This window comes from Equus caballus, chromosome 14, assembly GCF_041296265.1.
Source record: "Equus caballus isolate H_3958 breed thoroughbred chromosome 14, TB-T2T, whole genome shotgun sequence".
Lineage (NCBI taxonomy): Eukaryota > Metazoa > Chordata > Mammalia > Perissodactyla > Equidae > Equus > Equus caballus.
In genome coordinates, this window is record NC_091697.1 from 108,584,232 (window position 1) to 108,606,692 (window position 22,461).

The window sequence follows — 22,461 nt, forward strand, 5'->3', positions numbered from 1 at the left end:
GTGCACACACTGGGAGCCCTGGGTTGGCTTTTTTTCCGTCACCTTACGTATTTACAAAAATTTCTTTTTCTTGTGATGAGAAGTTTTAAGATTTACTATCTTACCAACTTTCAAATATGCAATGCAGTATCATTAACTATAGTCACCAGGCAACGCGTTACATCTCCTCGACTTATTGATTTTACAACTGGAAGTTTGTAGATTTTGATCCTGTCATGCATTTCTGCCACTCCCCACCCCCTCCTCTGGCAACCACCAGTCTGTTCTCCGAATCTATGAGTTCATTTTTTTTTTTTAGATTCCACATATAAGTGAGATCATACCGTATTTGTCTTTGACTTTTTTCACTTAGCAGAAGGCCCTTAAGTCCATCCATGTTGCTGCAAATGGAAAGATTTCATTCTTTTTTTAAATAGCTGAGTAATATTCCATTGTGTGTGTGTGTATATATATCCACCACAACTTCTTTATCCATTCATCTTTATTGAGTAGCTTACACCTTGACAATGAAATAGACAATTAGGAGTGGGGATGCTGGCGTTTGAAATTTGGAGAGCAGGATTGGAACTGGATAGTCTAGGTTACATATCTCTGGATGCTTATTGTCCTAGGAAGCTTTCCACACCATCTCCATGTCCTCAAATTTTACAAACAAAATGATGTAGAATACTTTGTCACTATTTCAACTGATACCACAGAGACACCACGTTTCAGAGTTTCCCAAGGCAATATAGTAGAAGGATATTATTTCTAAACTCTGGCCAGAAATGAATGTTTTGTGAATGCTGGGAGAGAAAGACTCCCCCGGAGGCAGCTATTCTGTGTCGTGTCTGTTGCTGGAAGAAGATGAGGTATGAGGGTGCTGGCGAGGAAGCACGACTTCGTAATCATTCTCGGGGGTGCAGGAGGAAGGCCTGGTAAGGCATGTCAGCCTGAGAAGGGTGTATTCTGTTTCTGACCCTTCTCTCAGGGGTCTGACTCTCTCTGTGGTGGGATCAACGTTCTCATAACCATCGTCGTTGGAGCTCAGAGACGGCCTCCTGTGGTTAATGACGGAGTAAGACACTTCTTCAGAACCACAGCTAGTCTCGTTGCCCTGCCCAGCACAAAAGAAAGACAAGACAAGGGTGCAGGATCATCCCTCAGATCTGAACCCAGTGCCCCCTACTCCTCTCTTGTCTGACGGCCATCACACCCCTCAGGCATCCAAAGCACTTTTTCATCCCTGATGTCTTAGAGACCTCATTTTAGCAACACATACTGTGCTCCAAGCTACTTCTCATTCTGCTTCCACTTTACCTCAAACAATAAAAGAGGAAGGAAGGACACCATCATCCTTCTGAACATCCAGAGGCAAGCAGTTCTGTGCCTCAGGTCACACATACCGAGACACAATATGTGCAACAATCAGACCTCAATAAGTAATTAGTCAAGTTACATAACAATAAATTTTCATAAGATAAAATACAACTAATAAAAGTTAGAGTTTAAATACATTTTCAACTGTGTAGACTGTGAAAGAAAAATTAAAACATTAAGATGCCACATACTAATTAAATTGATAAAATGCTTGTGATGTAGCAATAAAAGGAATAAATATTTTTTCATATATTTATTGATATCCAGCATGTTTATAAATATAAATGCTAATTCCTGGACTTAATGATTGGAAGGGAATGTGGAAAGCTAAAAAAGAACTAATGTTTTATGGTGTTCAGATTATAAGAGTAAATTTATTTGATTTCACTTATTTTGTTATAATAGTTTTGAAAATTAAAATGGTAGACTTCAGTAGTACTGGGACAACAATAAGAACTTGCCAATCACCTAAATCAGTTAAAAGATTTAAAATTTTAAAAAATCTTTCCCTTTCTTCATTAAAATTTCCGAGGATATTAAAATAAGAAAGACTTTGGTAAATCCACTCAGAAATCTCAAGCAAAGGAAGATCTACGGCTACGCTTAGATGAAGTCATCTGCATCTTGACATTTATCAGAAGAATGTAATAATTTTTTTATTACCTGATCAGAAGTGGATGGAGCTTCTTTACCTGGAGGATAAAAAGGAAAGGAAAGCAACCTAAGAGTTTTGACCATCACAGGTGGGGGTGGGGAAGGCGGAAGGGCAGAATGCGGGACAAGAGTGCAGAGGCCCACCATCCAGACTCTGGTGTTATCTCCCGTCACTGTCGGGGGTCTCGAGCCTCTATGACAAGACTGAGGGAGAACGCACACTCAGGCGCAGCGTCGATCATGTATTTCTCCGTAAATGGTACCAACGCTGCCAAATGAAACTGGATTTTGGAATTGAGTAATAAAATTTTGTCCACAAACACGCTGTGACAACAGAGCATGGCAAGTATGAAGAAAGAATGATTATAGCTATGAATTTAGGATATAAATACTATAAAAGTATCACAGGAAAATCATGTTATTCTTCACAATGAACCATTGTTATTGAGCTAGGCACTGAAACGACAAGAGTAACTATTTCCAGTTAAATCCACACATACAGACTCAGGTGGATTATATCTGTGAATACTGAAGCAATTTATAAACATGGTAATCTGAGATCCATTACTAATATTTTTAATAAACAAGCTAGAATTAGGGAGGTCATAGAATACTAAATACAGCAAAAATCCCAGTTTATAAGAGGAACATTGACTGATTCTGAAATCTATAACCTAATAAGCTTGAAAGTAATTCCTAGCAAAATCTTAGAATAAATTAAACAGATTCTGTAAAACAACAGTATGCTAATAATTTGTAATAGCCAACCATTCTTTACAAATAAAAAGTTATGTTCAAAGCACTGATTTCAAATATGAAAATGCTATGTATATCTGCATAATTACATATCCTTATGAATGTAGTCATATGTAATGATTTGCTTAAACAAATATGTTTCGACTTTAATATTGTTTCATAACCATAAACTGAGGGAATTATGTAGCCTGAATACAATTCAATTATAGGCTTAGAGATAGCAGTCTGGAGAAGCAAGTGTCAGTATGAAGCGCGTGAAGAAACAAAAGACTAGTGGGTGAAGTGCTTGCTGCTAGAGGTGCTGAAGATGTTAAAATGTTTATGAATCAGCATATTTAGTTTCAGATGAAAAATGTGGAACATGCCATCACTATGCTAAAGGTCAGTTGAATACTGACACCCTGCAAAGACTTCTTACTTGAAGTTAGTGCATTGATTGGAAAAGAATGTGAGCTTAGAATCAGAACAGGAATATCTGAATGAATTTCTGATGACGACAATTAACCTGAAACCCAACCGCCAACCGTCTGTCTCTTGTCAGATGAGGTGCTCCCTTGGGTCCTGGATTGTGAAGCGCTTCCTTCCTTGACTGAAAGCCTGGGGAAGTCATCGTGCAAAGGAAAGCCAAGCAGTGTCCCTCAGCAAGAACACATCAACCTATTCAGACTGAAAATGAAAATCAGACCCAAGTGTGCCCTCAAAATGGAGTGGATGATAACAGAAAGGGTATGTCGACCTTTTTATTGATCTATTTTTATTCAATATTTGTTCACCATCTGCTAAAATCAAACAAACAAAAATGTGAATTCAGCCACTTGGGGTTGTTACTGAGTTGATTCTGTGAGTCCTAGACTATGAAGGAAAGCCCACGGACGGTATGGGCCTGAATGAATGTCTAGATATTGGTGCACCTACCAGAAAGTCTGGGCTCGATACTGCAGCTCACAGAGCTGAGGGCACTTCCAATTGTTGACTAGAGTGGCCGCCCAGAAACCGATCTCAGGAGGGGCCGTCTGAAATGGCTGTAGCGTTTCAGGTTGTACTAGTCTCCTATTGCTGCTGTAACCAACAGTCACAAACCTGAGGGCTTAAAACAACGCACTCATTGCCTGACAGTTCTGCAGATCAGAATTCTGAACTGAGTCTCCCTGGGCTAAGTCAAGGTGTGGACAGGGCTGCATTCTGTTCTGGAAACTCTAAGGGAGCCTCCATTTCTTTGCCTCTTCCAGCTCCTCGAGCTGCCCTGTGGTCACTTGAGTGGAGGAGGCCAGCCTAAAGGATGGCTCCAACAGACCCTTTTGGAAAGAATGAGGAATACAATATAACGAAGACCTGATCTAATGGCTTCTGGAGCACAGAAACAGAAAACATGATACATCGTGGCTTTAAGTTTGCGGCTCAAGAGCTGATCAAAGGACCAAGGAAACTGCCCTGAAAAGATCTTTTATGTACCTTAGCCCACCAACTGGGGTGAGAAAAGTTTTCCCCCGTGTCTGTTTCACAATGCGTTGAAGGGTACATAAATACATCTTGTGAATTTCATCATGACTTGAAAACCTGGGTGAAACAGATGTGTTGATCAAGTAGTGGCACCATCAGATTGGTTCTCCTGGCCTGCTCTGGTGGTGTGGTCCAAATGGAGAGTAAACAACAAATTCACTAACAGCAACACAACTTCCCCAAGGAAATCAGGAAATCAATGATCTGCACATTGAGATGATGCAGAGGTTGTGATTTTGATCACTGCCTCATTTAATTTCCCCTTTCGACCTGTGTAAAGGAGGGTCTCGGACATTGTCACAAACTTAATTAGATGGCAACTTCAGTTGCATTTACTGCTGCAAATGGGGTCTGTTCGGTTGACTAAAGCAATACAACGCAGACATCTAACACACGTGGAGGGATACCAGCACAGCTTCACTGGTCTATCTCAGGGTTTATCAGTTTCTGTCTGTCAAAATCTGCCTTGCGGGAACACTGATCGTTTCATATATCCACAGGACACGGTAATGGTGTACTCCATGGAGAACATAAGGCTGGAATGTCCTCGTGAACAGGAAGGAGCAGGTAGCCCAGGTGACTCTAAACACACAGCACATCAAAGGAAAACAAAGGGGCCCGCACCTCAGTGGAGTTTCTTGGGGTTTAGTAGTGTGAGTTATTTCAGGATGCCCCCAGCCAAACCAGCTGTATCTCCTCTTCCTGCAAAAGTGGCACAGCATTTGGTCAGTCTCTGAGAATCTGGGTGAGCCGTATACCAATCAGAGGGGGGCCCAGAGAAAGACTCTCCTGCGATAGAGGATTAATAAAATACAACATTTGGTTCCATAAAAATATTAAGGAAATGAATGAACTCTAGTAAAACTAATGAATCAAATAATAGTTGGAAAGCATGCCTGCTTACACACACACACACACAAGCACGATGTTAAGAATGAGCATAAGGGCATCACTACAGATCCAACAAACGTTAAATACACACAAGGGTATGAAGAATAGTTTTAAGCTTAGGACTTTGAAATTTTAATTGAAAAGGACAAACTTGACAAGAAATGTAACTTGCAAAGCTGACAAAATGAAACAGAAAATGTGAATGGTCCGTAACTACAGAAGCATTTGCATTCATATGTATGAAAAGTTCTTCACAATAAATATAATTCCCCTAGATGGCTTCCCCAGAAAATTCTACCAAAGATTTGAAGAAGAAATAAGATTAATCACACATAAACTCTTCAAGAGGGTAGAAAAATTCTAAGGCAGGGTCACTGAGGAGACTGGCAATTTAGGTACACCCGAGAAAGGGGGGTGTCAGATGGTAGAGACGTGGCTGCGACAAGCATCCAGACAGTTGAGCGTGGGGCCAAACGAATGGAGGAGGGAAGAATTTCAGGAGGGAGAGGTTGAGACTGCTCCTAAGTGCTGGAGAGAGGGCACTGAGATTAAGATGGGAACTGTGCTTTAGAGTCCTAGTAGTTACGTTTGGGCAGAGGCACTCAACTTTCTTTGAACATGACCCACTGTTAGAAATAGATTTCATCCCATAGTTTAGTACAACCGTATATACGAACATAGAACAATTTCATATGTGAAGCACTGTGATGCTTTTTGTCAGTGTTATTCTATTCATGGTCATGACGATGTCTCTTGGAATACATGCATTTCATAGCCTGTGTCACATGCTCAGTGGAGGGTGGTACTAGAAGCTCCATGAGCTGAGAGGTGACGGGGACGTGCAAACTTTCAAACAACGAGGCTCCACAGTTCTTTCAAGAAGCTTGACTGTGAGGTGAGAAGACAGCGGAAACAACAGCAGTAAGATAAAGTTAGTTTCCCTTGGACATGCTTGTTCCCAGGGACTGAGCACTGTTATTATCATCGTCCATTGTGAGTTAACAGCACGATCACTACATCTGGACACCAGGTCAAACAGAGCACGCACTTGAGCAAAAAAAATACCCGGATCACCAGCTAATCTTCAAAGTGGCCCTATTTTAAAACACCAATATATGAATTAAAATCAGTAGGATTTTGGTAATTGCTTCCCACAGAAATTAACAGAGTGTCAGTTGAAATAAATCATATACAGATATTAGTGCAATAGAAAGAAAATGAGATGGGGTTTGTGAGTCAAAAAAAAACCGAAGGACTGTGCCATCTCTTCAGGGACTCCGAGTAGGGCTCCTTCCAGTCCAGGTGTCAGCTGGTTTGGGTGTATAATTTGACAACTTCCCTAGTAGGAAAAATCTTATGAAGCAATGACTCACTTTTCTTATCTCCATCTTGATTTTCTCCCTCCGATGTAGTCATTTCCTGCCTACAAAGAAAGAGATAATCACATGAGACACTCCAGTTCTCTGAAGTGAAAATGTGCTTGAAAGACACGTTTCACTGCTCTTCACCTATGGTCATTGCTAGATGGACAATTCCAGTATTAAGTACAGCTAAACCCCCTCGTACTCTAGTCCTTTCTGAAAAACCGTGAAGTATAGTTGATAACACTGTATTGTTTAATTGAAATTGGCTAAGAAAGTAGAGTTTAAATGCTCTCACCAAAAAAGGGGTAAATATGTGGGGTGATGGGTGTGTTAATTAACTCGGTGTACACACATACACTCGGTTTCACAGTGTACATATATATCATGCACACTTTAATATCTTACAATTTTATTGATCAATTATACTTCAATAAAGCTGAAAAACAGGAACACCACAAACATTTAGGAAAAGAAAGAAACGTGGAGAATAAAACTCCGTATTTGATGAAACTGAAGGAGTTACTAGATCTTCAGACCCTGGATCTTCTCACACCTACGGAGAACACGTGTGCGATATAGTGACTGGGAGGGATTCAAAGGACATATTGAAAGTCAATTGATTTCTCTGCTGTTCTTGATGAGGGGTAGATATCTGTCAAGGTAAATGAGAAGATCCTCGAAATCCTACCCACAAACTTACAGGGACAGATGATAGAGCGGGCTGCTGAGGACAGAAACAGAGATGAACTCCATAGGGTTACACGGGGCACAATGAAGACAGTGCTGGCTTGTCTTTGCTGAGAGCTGGTCCAGCCAGGCATCATACTAACAAATAGACTAATTTTTAAAATGTCATTTTAGTTACAGTCTAAAGTTGTAGTATTTTCAAATTTTAAGACTATTTTCTGTACGAAGAAATGAAAATTTAAAGAATATAAGTAACTTGTTTGAAAGTTGGTACATAATATACGACAAAGAACTTTGATAAAATCCACAAAGCAGAAATAACACAGATACTGATACTAATGCAATCAATTAAAACTTAGTATTAAAAATATAAAACAATGCTTGAAGGGAAAAACTACTCAGATCCAAGAAAAAATAAAAAGTAAAGTAACAAGACAAATGGAAGGCAAAAAGATTAGAATAGCAACGATTTTAAAAACTAAGAAAAGCAGAAACAAGAATTCAATAAAGATAAAAGCGACAGTACTATGACATCCTGGAAAAAAGCAAAGCAGCAATCAGACCCCCAATTGCCAGGGGTTATTGGTGGGGGTGGGGTGCAGATATTCTGAATCTCGACTGCAGTGATGGTTACATGACTGTATATGTTTTTCTAAACTTATCAACTGTTTACCTGAAAAGGATGAATTTTATTGAATCATACCTCATAAACCTAAATTTAAAGTTAAATGACTTGAAAAGTTCATACTGTTCTTTTTGTAAGTACATTTAAAGTCATGGGTTAAATGAGTGATATTCCAGTAGAAAGAAAATAAGCAGAATTGACTCAGGAAGATGTAGAGAATGTAACTTTATCCAAAGAGCATCATCCTGTTAAATTAGCCAAACACCCCCCAAAACGAAAAATCCCTGACTTCAGCTCTGGCCCACGTAAGACCCGTACATATTTCTGCAGTTGACTGGGACAGTCAGCCAGCTGGGCACTCCCTTGCCGAGCTGACCAAGCTCCATGAGTCCTGCCCGTAAAATTTACCTGGATGGGGAAACTCTAGAGACATTTGATTCCTTTTCATTAGTTACTGTCTGTTTGTCATAAAGACTTGCTTGCATTTGAAAACGTTAAGACTTCAGCTCCTTTAACAGTGAAGAACGAGAGAAACATCATTTTACACACAATCAAGCAAAAGCCTTGTTTCAATGGCCTGACGCTGTCCAGAACGGACTCACGGCAGCCTGAGAGGAACTTTCGCTGGAGAACATCCCCAGGTGCTTGCTGTCTCCTCTCCAGCTGCAAGGCACAGCCTCCCACTGTCCCATCTTCCCTGTGTGCAGAGAAAGGCTAGGTGAAACCTCGGGAGTGGCTGATTCCTGCAAACACCATTTCACACCACCAACAAAGCCAAGCCTTCCCCTGACGCCCATCCATCCACTCACACTTTGTAAGAGAAGAAGGGGCTGAGTCAGAGAGAGAAACCCAGACCTTGAGATGAGATGATTAGGAAAGACGTTGAGAGCAGAGATAGGAGAAGCCCACGATTAACAAACAAGACAGATGTTCCTGTTAATCTAAACCAGGCAAGATGTCAGCGTCCAGATAGCTGCTGTTTTTCCACTGTTTTTTTCTTTTTTCCATTGAACGTCTTGTAAGGTTGGGCAGCAGAGAGGCACAGCAAGTCAGGCAGTGGTTACTGCCCTGAAGAGCACGCGGTCCACAGAGGGAGATGGACTCCAGGAAGCTAAAGTAGCAAACACAAAGTTAAAAGGTTGAAAGAAAGACAAGGCAAATCTGAGTAGGCGGCAGCACAGGAACCCACGGGGGTGGAAGCCACGTTCCTACAGAGCGTGGCCAGGGAGAGCGTGAGAGCCAGCATCTCCAGGCAGAGGCGCTGTCAAGCACAGGACACAAGATGAGGACCTTGTGCACCAAGAGAGCAGCATGGGGCAGGGCCCTAAGATGGGGCTGAGCTTGGTGGCTGAAGAACATGAAATGAGAGCAGAACCCCTGGAGGACAGTGGGTGAGGGCGGAGGGCGGGGAATGAAATTGCAGAGGTCCGCAGGGGTCAGTCCTTGTAGGACTGTAGGCCCCGGTGAAGGGTACGGGTTTTATTCTGGATGCAGTGGAGAACCACTGAAGGGTCCTAAGGGAAAGGCATGATTAGACTTGCACTTTCCAAAGATTATTCTGGATAAATGTGAGGAGTAGGTTGGAAGTATGGCCATTGCAATAGCCAACCAAAAACAAACCTCCGTTATTTCAGCTATGCGTTTGTGCATTTGCTTTTATGACCATTAAGAAACAAAACTTGTGTGCTGAGACCCCATCTCTCTTATTTAGATATGGTCTCCATCTAACCTTCTGCCAAGTCTTGGAGGCAATCACCAGAGAACTCTCTCACGGTGGCTCTAAGAGGCCTATGATGTTCACCCTCATGGGACAGAGGTTCTGGAAGTCAATCTCGGAGAAAAATGCTCTGATATGCCGTATTCTTACCCTCTCCTTCCCACGTTATTCCTGACCTTCTTCTGATTGTCTCTCAGGCAACTAGATGGAAACACAGAAAAGAAGAGACCGTTACCTCCCTCTGAAAGTTCTTGCCCGCTCTGTATTTTTCCACACCATGAAACCAAGCCTGCCTTCCTTTTACCAAACTTCTCTCTCCTTTGGAATTGACAGACTGTCACAGATACAGAATGCAACTCAGAAATTAACCATAGAGGCCAGGCTTCTGATGGGACAAAATGTCTATAGTCTGGCCTTTGTTTCCCTCAGTGTTGTATTGAAGAATCAGGAAAGTTCCAGGGCTGGAATTGGTCATGACCAGGCATGAAAATTTCCAGAGTCTCCAGAAGAGGTGGGCGGGTGCCAAGAAGGTAGAAAGACCCCAACAACAGGGAGGTGCAGCTTCTCCAGGGAGCCAGCCCCATGGAGTCCCAGGACTGTCGATCTCGGCCCTCTGAGCCAGGCAAGCTTATCCCAGCCCTGCTGTTTGGCCATCCCTGGGCGCTGTGGTCTTCACCTACATTCAGGGAAGTGTATGTTGTGCTCTCACTCTTTGAACTTTCCCATCAGTCATCATCATCCTTAGGAGAGTCAAGCTAGCACTGAATGATGAAGTTGAGGCCAGAGGAAGGAGCGGAGTGGAGGCTCACACAACAGTTAGCCACACACCCACGCCGGTGACTCCGTTAACCGACTTCCCACCAGACCAGTTGAGCAAACACAGCATTTCTGTGAATGGTCTTCGTCCCCTCTTGTCTCTTCTCTGGCTTCTATGTAGGACTGCACAGGAAAGGTTTTGATGTATGAGCCTTGCTCCCGCTTACCAGCAGTGTTCAGAAAAGGCGTGTTCTCAGTGTTGGTATTTAAAAGCTCAAGAAACATTGTCAGATATTGACATATGAATAGAATTTATTAAATACAAATTCCAAGCAAAGAATAGAATTTATTAAATACAGTAAGTCCGACTTGCAGAAGAAGGGGCCGTTTTCTCGCATAGGATGAGTTCTGATGTAGCGATTTCTGGATGATATTCACAAATGGTCAACTTCATGTGTTGTGATTACTTAATAGTGCAGACGGTAAATCAGGCAAAATTTAATTCCAGTGTCCTCTGTCTTGTCTTCTTTTTCTGTTTCCCTGGAGTCTGGTTTTCTCATGATTCCATTTTCCTAAACTGGTCAGTGAAGAAAGAATCTGCTGAAATAATTCTCCCTGAGGTTATTAGTGATCCACCGACTTACCTGCTAAGAGGACGTTTGCATTTTAAAGTTAAAAACAGGAGCAGAGAGTCCTTAACATTAACAAGAACCCAAGTGGAATTCTACATCATTCATATTACTGAACACACATGGATGCTAAATTCTGCCATACACAAAGTAAAAGTTTGTTTTTTTAGTCAAGCGGAATTCAGATGTCAGGTTGTAGGTGATGCACAAAGATATGCTAACTGAATTAATGAATCTACTAATATTCTATCATTAAAATAATAAATATTCAATTGAGGTTAAAGATGTATCTTGGCCAAAGAATTAAGATCATGGGTGATTTTTCCATGCTTTCTGTTTATTTTCCTTTTTTTTTTTTAACTTTCCAAATGTTTGACATTAATTTAAGACATCATAACTCCAAAAAGGAAATCTAAAAAAATACCCCCAAATCAACAAAGTGCACACTATTTCTCCATAAAGCAATAAAATCAAAGATCAACAATAAAACGATAACTAAAAATGCACATATGTATAGACAGTAAGTAATATACTAAGTAATCTTTATTTTAAAAATGGAATCATAAAGGAACCTCCTTAAAACACTTATAACAATAGTGAAAGCTATACAAGACTATTTGCAGGATATAAGGGGAAATGTAAAGAAAATGGGTTGCCAACATATATTCATAAGAAAACATAAATGATTGAAATGACAAAGCAGTTATCTCAGAAGTTGGAAAAAGAGAGAGGAAACAAGAAAAGCTATGGGCAGAAACAAATGTGATAGAGAACCAAATATTAGAAAAAAGTAGTACCAGTAAGATGGGCAAAAGTTTGGAAGACCAATTAAGTAACAAAGCAGGGATCAAAAATAAAACAAAAGTGGAGACTTCAGAACAAGTTCTACAGAAAGAAAACACACGATGCACAATGATACAAAACAAAAATGATGACTTGAAATGGATACTATCTTGGAAAAACAAAATGCAGAAATTGGCCCTTGAATAGCCCCCACACCTCAAGAAATTCTAGCCCACACAATTCCACATAACATTTCACCAAACTTCATGTGACAAACACATCCTCTCTTCTACAAGAGGTTCCAGAAAGTGGAAAAATAAAAAAATGATGTCAAATCCACTTAATGAGATTAGTATACTCTTCATTCCAAAATTAAATAAATAGGAGAAAAAATCACAGGCCCAATTCACTCAAGAAAATAGAGGCAATAATCCTTAATAAAATATGAGTTAATTAAATCTAAAAGTGCAGTAAAAATGATACACGTGACAATCAGGTGGGTTTAATCTCAGAAATTCAAGGTGGGTCATCTGCCCAAAATCTATAACATAATTTACCACCTTAGAAGTCTGAGATAAAAAATACAAGGTTAGCTCAATAGTCTCAAAAAATGCATTTGATAATATCTAGCTCCATTAACAATAAAAATTCCATAAAACTTATTATAAGATGGAACTTCCTTATTTTGTAAAGGCAACATACCAAAAACATAAGGAAACTAAATCTAAGATCTGTTACAAGGACGCCCAAGACCACTGATATTATTAAACATAATAATGATATAAAACAAAAGGAATAAGAGTTGTAAGAAATGAAAAAGGAGAGAAAAATCTTTAACTTCATAAATGATTTTAACTGTGTAGAAAACCCAGGAGAATTAATAAACCATTAAAAGAAATGAGAAAGTCGGCAAGGCTGCTAGATACAAAATGATCTTACAAAATTCAGTAGCATTCCAATAATAGCAGACTAGAAAATAGCATACTTCATAGATTTATTGTTGAAAGTGGCATCTAGAAATCAACCCAGCAAAGAATGCAAGAAAAACAAAAATTAAAGCTCTACAAAATGCATTAAGGAAGATTTGGATAAATGCAGTATAAACAATTGTTTTGGCTGGAATAGTGTTTCTGCATAAATATAGCATTTTGCCCACAAATTAATCTATATAGTCAGTGTTATCTCAATCACAATTCAGGCTGACACTTTTGATAAAATCAACAAATTCAGTTTTAAATGAATATGGGAGGATAAAGTCTTCAAAGAGCTAAATCGATTTTGAAATGAAGAACAAAGAGGCGTGTGGTGGACACTGTTAACAGGCAATACCAATGTCCATTCCACCTTCTTTATGGTCCGAGAGGAAAGCAATGACTACCCGGCTTAGACTCATTCATAGCCAGTATTTGGGCTGCAAACTAGGTGCCGTCTGAAGTGCCAAGAGGCCTTGCGTGGCTCCTCCTCTGACAGTCAGGCTCAGAGACAGGAAGCCTTTTCTGTACCAATGTTCTAGTGTCCATTCTCCAGCCTCCCAGACAGCACTGGTGGGGAATTCTCGAATGTGGAATCACTCCTGGGCAGGAGGAGCTCCCCTGGGTCAATTCTGTAACGTGGAGGTGTCTTTACAAGAGGCCCAGCCTCAAACCCACAACTTCAGCCATTCCAATGATTTTGTAAGCGCACAATTCTCTATATTGAAACCCACTGTACTGAAAAAAAAAATCTGCCACGACTTATATTTCCTGTGGCAAACCTCTCTGATGTCATAGAGAATGACATCACACCAGACATCAAGTCATACTACAAAGTCACAATAATAAAAACAGTATGCTGCTAGTAAAGGAATATAAGAAATAGACCAACATAAAGAAACAGATCCATCTATATGTAGAAACTTGATACATAATAAAGAAGGAACCACAATTCAGTGAGAAAAGAATGGATCTTTTAACAGATAAAGTTGCAAAAATCTGACTCACTATTTGGAGAGAAAGAGAAAAGAAACAGAAAAATTCCTCCTTTATGCTGTATACTGATAGGGGTTAGAGACCTAAATAAGGAGGCCATCGAAGGAAATTCAGAATAATGGCTTTGTCATCTAAGAGTGGGGAAAAACTTCTTCATAAAGACCCAAAAGAGGAACCCAGCCATTCCTGTCTTAGGAAATTACCCAAGAGAAAAGAAAACACATATCCACAAAAACATTTGTATGTGAATATTTATAGTAGCTTTATTCATAATAACCAAAACCTGGAAGCCACTCAAATGCCATCAATGGAAGCACGTGTAATCAGACTTGTGTATTTGCACAAACACAGACTCTGGGATGTTCAGCAATAAACGAAGAACGAATGATTAGTACAAGCAACAATGTGGATCAACCTCTCCAACCTTAGTGTTGAGTGAAAGACAGACACAGAAGAGTACATGTTGTCTGGGTCCATTTACAAAAAGACAAACAGGGAGCTAGAAATCAGGACAGTGGAGGTGATTGAGAAGGGACATGTGGGAACCTGCAGGGATGATGGAAGAGTTACATATCACGATCGGGAGGCTAGTTACCTGGGTACACACGTTCGTCAACAAGTGTTATTATTAAAATTTGCTCACCTTACTATATGCAAATTTTACTTTAATGTAGAAATGAATTAAAGGAAATTTAATTATTTTAAAAGACCTAAAAGCACAAACCATGAGGCAAAAGCTTGACAAATTTGATTACATCAACATTTAGGATTTCTGGTCAATAAAAATGAATCAAGTACATAGATGCCTGGTGAGAACAGCTATTTGCAACGGCTGATGAATATTCTTTGCTTGGGCAGACTTTAGTCAGGCTCATGAACCTTCTCCTAGGCCCCTCAGTGCACTTCTTTGTAAAGTTCAGTTTTTGCAAGAATCCTGCTGAGACAGTGTGATATTGTGATTTATAATAAGAAATATATATTTGGTCTTCCTCCCTGTTTCTGGCACAGAGTTCCTAAAACCCTTGTCAATTCCCAAGTGATAAGAGCATTAGGAGCGTCTTTTGTTCTAATGAGGAGACTCTGGTGGGCTCCTGGGTGGCTCCTGGATGGGGGTTGGTCACAAGAAAGACCAGGCCTTGATTAGAAGTTTAGAATTTTCAGCCCCACCCCCCATCCTCCAGAGACGGGAGAGGGGCTGGAAATGGAGTTAACAATCGAGCATGCCTGCGTGAGGAAGCCTCCACAAAATCCCGGGAGGAGAGGAGTCACAGCTGCCACGCAGGTGAACATATTCGTGCTGGAGGGTGTCGCACCCCAACTCCACTGGGACAGAAGCTCCTGTGCTCGGGACCCTCCCAGACCTCGCCCTGTGCATCTCTTCATCTGGCTGTTCATCTGTGTCCTTATCATATCCTTGAAGAAGCTGGCAAACGTAAGTAAGTGTTTCTCTGAGTTCTGTGAGCTGCTCTAGCAAATTAATCGAACCTGAGGATGGGGTTGTGGGAACCTCAGATTTAGAGCCAATTGGTCAGAAGCACAGGTAACAACCGGGACTTGTGATTGGCGTCTGAAGGAGGGGTGGGAGCAGTCTTGTGCGACTGAGCCCTTAACCTGTGGGGTCTGACGCTGTCTCCAGGAGGACGGTGTCAGAATCGAGTTGAACTGTAGGACACCCAGCTGGAGCTGCAGAATTGCTTGGTGTGGGGAGAAACCCTCCACACATCTGGTGTCAGAAGTGTTGTGACTGGGGTAGCGGTGTGGGAGTAAAGGAGACCCACAGGAGGAAGACATGGTTTTTCTAAGGAGACAGTTTAACCAGAACTCCCAACCTCAATGTCTGATCACCTTCAATATCTGACTGGGTTCCTCATCCTCCACCGCCCCTCAGGTGATGTCTTATCACCCTGGCCTGACTTCAGCAAGAATCTTATTAGGTCATTTTAGCCAGAATCTTCTCTGACCCTTGAGGTTTCCTCTTAGTAATTTTCCTTCCACTGACCCCCAACTGCTCCCACTTCCCATGCTGTATTTGGAGCTGAGCCCAACCTCTCACCCCCACTGTAGAATCCCACTGCAGAGATCCTTATACCTATCATGGTGGTCCTGAATAAAGTCTGCATCCCCTTCTCTAACAAGTGTCATTGACCATTTTTTTCTTTAAGATGGCTAACACTCAAGGGGTAGGTCTATAATATTCAAAGGGTGCTTGCTAATCAATAAGAATGCAAGAAACCAGACAGAAAAAAAAATGAGCAAATTTGAATTATTTGAATAGTAAACATTTAAAACATTCAGTGCCTAACAAGCATATGAATAGATCCACAAAATCACCAGCAACCAGAGAAATGAAAATGAAAATAACGATGGGATCCTAATTGACATTCAAATACACGGCAAAATTAGGAAACACTATATTGCCAAATGTAGGAACCTTGTGAGGATTCAGAAGCCCTCCAGAGAGTGGGAGCGGAGGGTGCAGCCTCCTGGAAAAGAAATGGGGTCTATCCCAGGGCACCCCCTTCCAAAGGGGCCCAGGGCGTGTTCAGGACATCCACTGCAGAGCTGAGGGGAGGGTGGCAATGGATGACTGCTCTGAAGTGAGCGCAGATAATGAGCAAATATGCAGAAGAAGCTACAAAGCAGATGCATTTACTGTAACAACTATAAATCTCAAAGATATTGATGAGTAAGGAAAGCAGAAAATAGACTCAGTTGACATCATATTATCGTTTGTGCCTGTTAACATTTCAAACCCAAAGACCCACACACACCAAGGCTCCAGGTGAAATATGCTAAATTGGTCCTGAGGGGAGGAGGGAAAAGACTAAGAAGAGGGGAGGAAGGGAAAATAAAATGGATGAGAATGGTCTTGCACAGGTCAAGCCCGACTGTAAGTTAAGAACTGGGGAGTATGGGTGGACCTTGAGGGCATCGTGCTAAATGGAATAAGTCAGACAGAGAAGGACAAACACTGCAGGATCTCTCTCATAGGTGGAGTCTAAAGAAACAAAATTGTAGAACCAGAGGTCAGACTGTGGTTTCTAGGGGTGGGCGGGGGGAAGAGAAATGGACGAAAGTGGTCAAAGTATGAACATTCAGTTATAAGCTAAATAAGTCCTGGGGGTGTGATGCACAGCACGCCGACTGTCGTTATCAATACTGTGTTGCATATTTGAAAGTTGCTAAGAAAGTAGATCTTAAATGTTTTCACAAGGAAAAAAAATCGTAACTATGTGAGGTGATGGATGTTAGCTAGACTTATTGTGGTGACCATTTCACAATAGATACACATTTCAAATCATTATGTTGTACACTTTAAACTTATACAATGTTAGATGTCAATTATATCTCAATAAACAAACCAACTGGCGAGTATGAGTAATTCAAAGGTCTGAAATTTAAAAATAGGTGCAGGACTCTCAACACAGCGGTCCAGCTCAGACCCTCCCCTGCTGGCTGTGCACTCTGCACCATCCCTCAAGTCCCCTCTTAATGGTGATTTTCTTGTTCCTCTCTCCACTTTTAAAACACTCACAACTTTATTAGAAATTGGATCAAAATAGCAATGCAAAATGTTTTTCAACGGACACAAAAAAGTAGCTTATTTTGAAAACTTCTAACCCATCCTTTCTTTCCGTGTCTTGTAAGGCAGAAAGCGTCCCTGACGGTCCTCAAGGCCCCCTCTGGCCTCATCATTAGGTCATAAAGTGGAGGAGGCTACCTGATGGTCTACACGCCATCTGACTCCGTTCACCCGCCTGACTCCGGGACAACCCCTCCGACGCTCTTGTCCCTGGTCCTGCCCCAGCATGTGGCCCTGAGCACAATCTTCAAAGTGATGGCAGAGCGACAAGATGGTGAGTGAACTTCTTCTTCAGGCCCATTTTCCTTTTCTTTATTTGGTTTAAGATCTCTCTTTCTTTCTGAAGACAGAGGCACACGAGAACTTTATCCTCTGGGGAACATCCAGGCTTTTACTTTGGTTACTTTGCCCCAGAGCAGGACTGGATGGCTTCCCTACGGACAATTATGGAGGTTCAATTATGAAGGTTTCTCCGAAAAAGAAGTTCTAAATCCATGTTGCCTGTGGGAATTTGGGCTGAGTCGAATTCCACCGGGGGCAATATAAATTTTCTATTATTGAATCTTCCTTTAAAGGATCAGTTTTGAAAGCCTGCGTCATATAGAGATGACAAGATATTTGAGATGTTTAAGAAATATAAATTTAGAAGTTTCTGTGCCAGTATTAAGAAATTGTCCCATTATTTTTAGTTGATTCGGGCTTATTTGTATGGTGAGCGTGTGCACACACTGCAGATGGATAAGCTGATGGATACATGGAGAGAATTCACGTATGCTAGGTGTCATGTGTGTGCCAGCTGAGCTTCCAGAAGAAGGAAGCGTTCCCTGCTGTCCATTTAATGTTGAACCTATAGGTGAGGTGAGCAAGAGGCAGAAGGCTGCACCGCGTCTCCTCATCCCCTCTGAGAAACACCAGCAGGCTTTGTCCCTCCGTGTTCCAACAGACCCTGGGCATAGTACGGCTCATCCTCCCCGTGGAAGGAACCCTAGGAAAGGCCTCTCTTGCATGAGCAGAGGAGGCCTGTGGGATTCGGAGTCTCGCTGGTTCATGACTAGTGACCTAAATCACCTCTTCTACTGTGAGACTGAAGCCCTTGTAACCTAAATTCCGAAACTCATGAAACTGAGGATAAGAATGCCTCCTTCATAGCGTCACTGTGAGGATTAAGCCCAACTGTGCAACGTGCTAGGCACCCTTCAGGTGCTTGACAAATGTTGTTTCCCTTTCCCGTCAACACCAGTGGACCTGCGTGACTAAGGATAAAACCTGGAAAGCCTCTAGTCCAAGTCTCGTGGCTCTTCTGTGGGATGAATGAGCCCACAGAGTCATGGGGTAATGGATGGGTCTGGAGAGAGCGAAACCTGTTATTACAGAGAAAGGAAAGTGACTCACGGTTGGGTTGAGTTTCTGTTTCTTATCATTTCTGTTTCCTCCAGCTGGTAGATTTGATGGGGATTTGTTTGACAGCTGCAGGAGGAAGTCAGGAATTCCCAGGACTACCTGCCTAAGGTCCATCGCTTCTCTCCCAGCTTCTGTGTCTCCTCCGTCTCCAGACATGTCGGGCATATTCCCAGATTCTCTAATGATGGGCAGGTCCCCAGGAGAGGCCAGGAGTAAACTGAAACTTCATCTCGGGGAATGATTTTAGCTTTCTCTCATCTGGGGGAATGATTTTAGCCTTCTCTCACACCACATCTGTGATCTAAATGACTGACAAACACCAAGAGGAACCACTGGAAATGCCTTTACTTTCACTAAACCTCTTTTTCACTTTGGTTTTTTTCGTGCTGAATTTTAGCTCTGCACCACCCCTTTTAGGTAAATTTTAAGAGTTTCTTAACTTTTTGTCCATTTTTCCCTGTCATTCCTCCTTACCCACCGAGGACGGACATTTCTCCCTAACACATAAGCCACCTACTTCTTTCTCCAGCTCATCAATGTCCACGCTGTACCACTTCCTCTCTGCCTTTGAAGAGTCCCCATCACCAGTGCCAAACCGCATTCTCAACGTCTCCCATTGGCTCTGTCCTTGAACAATATGCCCCAGTTACTGACAACTAAGAGTCATTCCTGAGCCACCGCTCGCTTCAAACTCTTACAGTTCACATGTCGTCCCTTCAGTGTGGAAGTCTTTTCAGACCTTGGTAAGCCTGCCTAACGTGTGCAGCGCCATCCAAACAGCAGCCCCTCAGAATGCCCTTCCTTCCAGCCGTTGCAAATCAGAATTCCATCCCCTCCTTCCTCTTGTTTCTACAGCACATTGTTTGTGCTTCCTCCCAGAGCACATAAACGTTTGCCCTATCTGAAGAAGAGGAGATTGTGGGGGAGTGGCGATGACTTGACATCGGAAAGTATACCCTGGTCCTCATTTCACAATGTTTACATACATTAAATCATCACATTGCACAGCCTAAAAAAAGAAAGAAATTACACTGTGGTTTCATCACTTGATAGCAAAAGTGAGCTTGACAAGCTCTTATCCTTCCTCAGCAATACATCTAATTTTTTTTAAAGCTACACACTAGTGTTTCTTGAAAAGCCTTGTGCATTTCTAAAGTCAGCATCCTCTGCAGTCTCTTCTCTGTTTAATTTTGTTCTTGAGGCCAAGAGTGCTGTTTCATATAGACTTTCCATTAATATTAATTAACCTTAAGGAGATGAAAACATTTCTCATCAGGGCACATGTTTAAATTCAACTCTTTGGGTACAATGGTGTCATTTTCTCTCCATCTCCAAAGAAGACATACAAATGCCCAGCAGGTACATGAAAAGATGCTCAGCATCACTAATCATCAGGGAAATGAAGTCAAAATCACAGTGAAATATTATCTAACACCTTTTAGGATGGCTGTTACCAAAATAATAAATGATAAGAAATGTTGAGGAGGGTGTGGAGAAATTGGAACTTTGCGCACTGTTGGTAGGAATGCATAAGGCGCAGGCACTATGGAAAAGAGGATGAGAGTTCCTCAAAAAATTAAAAACAGAGCAATCATCTGACCCAGAAATCCCACTTCTGGGTATTTATTCCAAAGAATCAAAATCAGGATCTCACAGAGATGCCTGCACTCCCATGTTCATTGCAGCATTATTCACAACAGCCAAGATATGGAAACAATAGATATTGTATATAGACACATACATACACACCATGGAGTATTATTCAGCCATGAGAAAGAAGGGCATCCTGCCATTTGCAACAGCATGGATGGACCTTGAACTCATTATGCTGAGTGAGATAAGTCAGACAGAGAAAGACAAGTCCTGTATAATCTCACTTATATGTGGAGTCTGAAAAAGCCAAACAGAGAGTAAATGCTGGTTACCAGGAGGTGTGGGTACAGGACAGATTTGTTTAAGGTTACACACTTGCACCTAGTAGATAAATAAGTCCTGGAGAGCGAATGCACAGCATAGTGTTTACAGTCAACAATACTGTAGTATAAACTCCAAAGTTGCTAAAAGCTAGATCTTAATTTTTCCCACCGCAGAAAAGAAATGATGATCATGTAATGTGATGCAGGACGTAGCTAATGCCACAGTGGTAATCACCTTGCAACGTATCAATGTGTCAAGTCAACACCTTGTACACCTTAAACTCACACAATGCTACGTGTCAACTATGTCTCAACTTTAAAAATCTAGTAATATAATATATAATATAATATAAGATAATATAATATGATATAATAGGCCGTCTGGAAGCAGTTGGGGAGGGCAGATGGGGGAGTGGGGGGCTATAGAGACAATCCTTTAAGATTAAGCAAGATGTGAGATGAAAATGCCTGTTGTTTATATCTGTCCTACAACTTCAAAAACACTTGAAGAGGATAAGGATAAAAATCACCGAGAAAAGGCACCGCTTAAATAAAAAACACTTGAGTACATTATTTTACATGCATGATTGTCAGGGACCTGCTTATTCTCACACCAACCCCATGAAGCTGATGGATGGAGAGGTCAGCCCTGTACCCAGAGGAGGGAAGGGAGACTCAGACAGACTCCAGTGGCCACACATGATGGTTGTGGATAAAATCCAGGATGCACGGTTACATTTGAATTTCAGATAAATGACGAATTTTTTTTGTATAATGCACTAAATATTGCATGGGGCAAACTTGTACTCAAAAAAAAGCATTTGTTTATCTGAAATTCAAATCTGATTTGGCATTCTGTCTATTTTCTAAATCTGGCAACCTAACATGGTTCCAAAGTAAGGCAAGAGAAGGCGTGACGTGGGGGTCGCCGTGAGTCCTTAGAGGATGCGGTCAGCAGGTTCAACCTTCCTAATTCACAATCGTCACCCTCCCGACCCCCCAACACAAACGCACACGCCCAGCCCCTGCTCCCTGTCCCCTTTCTCCCAAGAAGGGCAGTGCCCAGCACCAGGACGCACCTGAGTTCTCTCGGGAGACAATTTCCCATCCTCTCTCTGTGACTCGGTTTCTCCGCTCCTGAGTTTCCCCCACGCCGGGCAGTCCTGACCAGAGCAACGAGGGGCAGGAAGGAGGCAGGACACTGCATCTGAGTTGCATCTGACCTCTGGCCTGTGTGTCGCCAACCACAAGCTGCGAGGGGCCGGGCGCGGTAGAGACGGCAGGAACCCTTCTGAGTGGGAGGGGAAGAAAGCTGTGTGTGTGCGCCTGCGTGTGCACATGTGTGTATGTGCGTGTGCATGCGTGTGCGTGCATACTGCGGGGAAAAATCAGGCTGCAACGTGAGAGAGTAAATCGAACTCTCAGGTCCACTTGGCTTCCAAGGAAATCCCCGGATTGCAGGACCAGACGGCAGGGCTTCTCCCATTCCCCGGAAGCCTGGGATTTCAAGACTCCCAATATTTTGTCCTCTTCCAAACACGCAAAGAGGAAGCCTATTGTGAGAAAAAGAAAACGCAAGGTTGGAAATGAAATGATTATTTGTTCCTCTGGTTGTAAAACCGACGTCAAATGTAAATGTGCTTCCTCGCAGGTCCGAGGCCTCAGAAACAAGACGGGAAAGAAGGAGCAGCGGCGCAGGACGACAGAGGGACAGCGGCGTCAGCGCAGGGGCGGAGGGCGCAGCTGTTCAGACGCCACACGGGGAGGGGAGGGGGGAGAGGGGAGGGGAGGGGGGAGGGGGGAGGGGAGGGGAGGGGGTAGGGGGGAGGGGGAGGGGAGGGGAGGGGGGAGTGGGAAGGGAGGGGAGGGGGGA

The 22,461-nt window shown here is 42.2% G+C and overlaps 1 protein-coding gene across 1 annotated transcript; it reads right to left on the reverse strand.

Moving 5' to 3' along the window:
* Positions 1 to 360: 360 nt before the first annotated feature.
* On the reverse strand, positions 361 to 21,753 carry GCSAML (germinal center associated signaling and motility like). The gene is made up of 5 exons (NM_001433648.1): positions 21,668 to 21,753; positions 9,704 to 9,754; positions 6,534 to 6,583; positions 2,023 to 2,051; positions 361 to 1,096 (listed from the first exon to the last, which is right to left on the reverse strand). The coding sequence occupies exons 1-5, from the start codon at positions 21,694 to 21,696 to the stop codon at positions 815 to 817; spliced, it is 441 nt and encodes a 146-aa protein (NP_001420577.1). The 5' UTR covers positions 21,697 to 21,753; the 3' UTR covers positions 361 to 814.
* Between the last annotated feature and the right edge of the window lie 708 nt (positions 21,754 to 22,461).

Coding starts and splice junctions, on each gene's coding strand:
- GCSAML (NM_001433648.1), bottom strand. CDS start 21,696: ATGGGAAATTGTCTCCCGAGAGAACTCAG. Junction 9,755..21,667: donor TGTCTCCCGAGAGAACTCAG/GTGCGTCCTGGT, acceptor GTTTCCATCTAG/TTGCCTGAGAGACAATCAGA. Junction 6,584..9,703: donor AATAACGTGGGAAGGAGAGG/GTAAGAATACGG, acceptor CTTTCTTTGTAG/GCAGGAAATGACTACATCGG.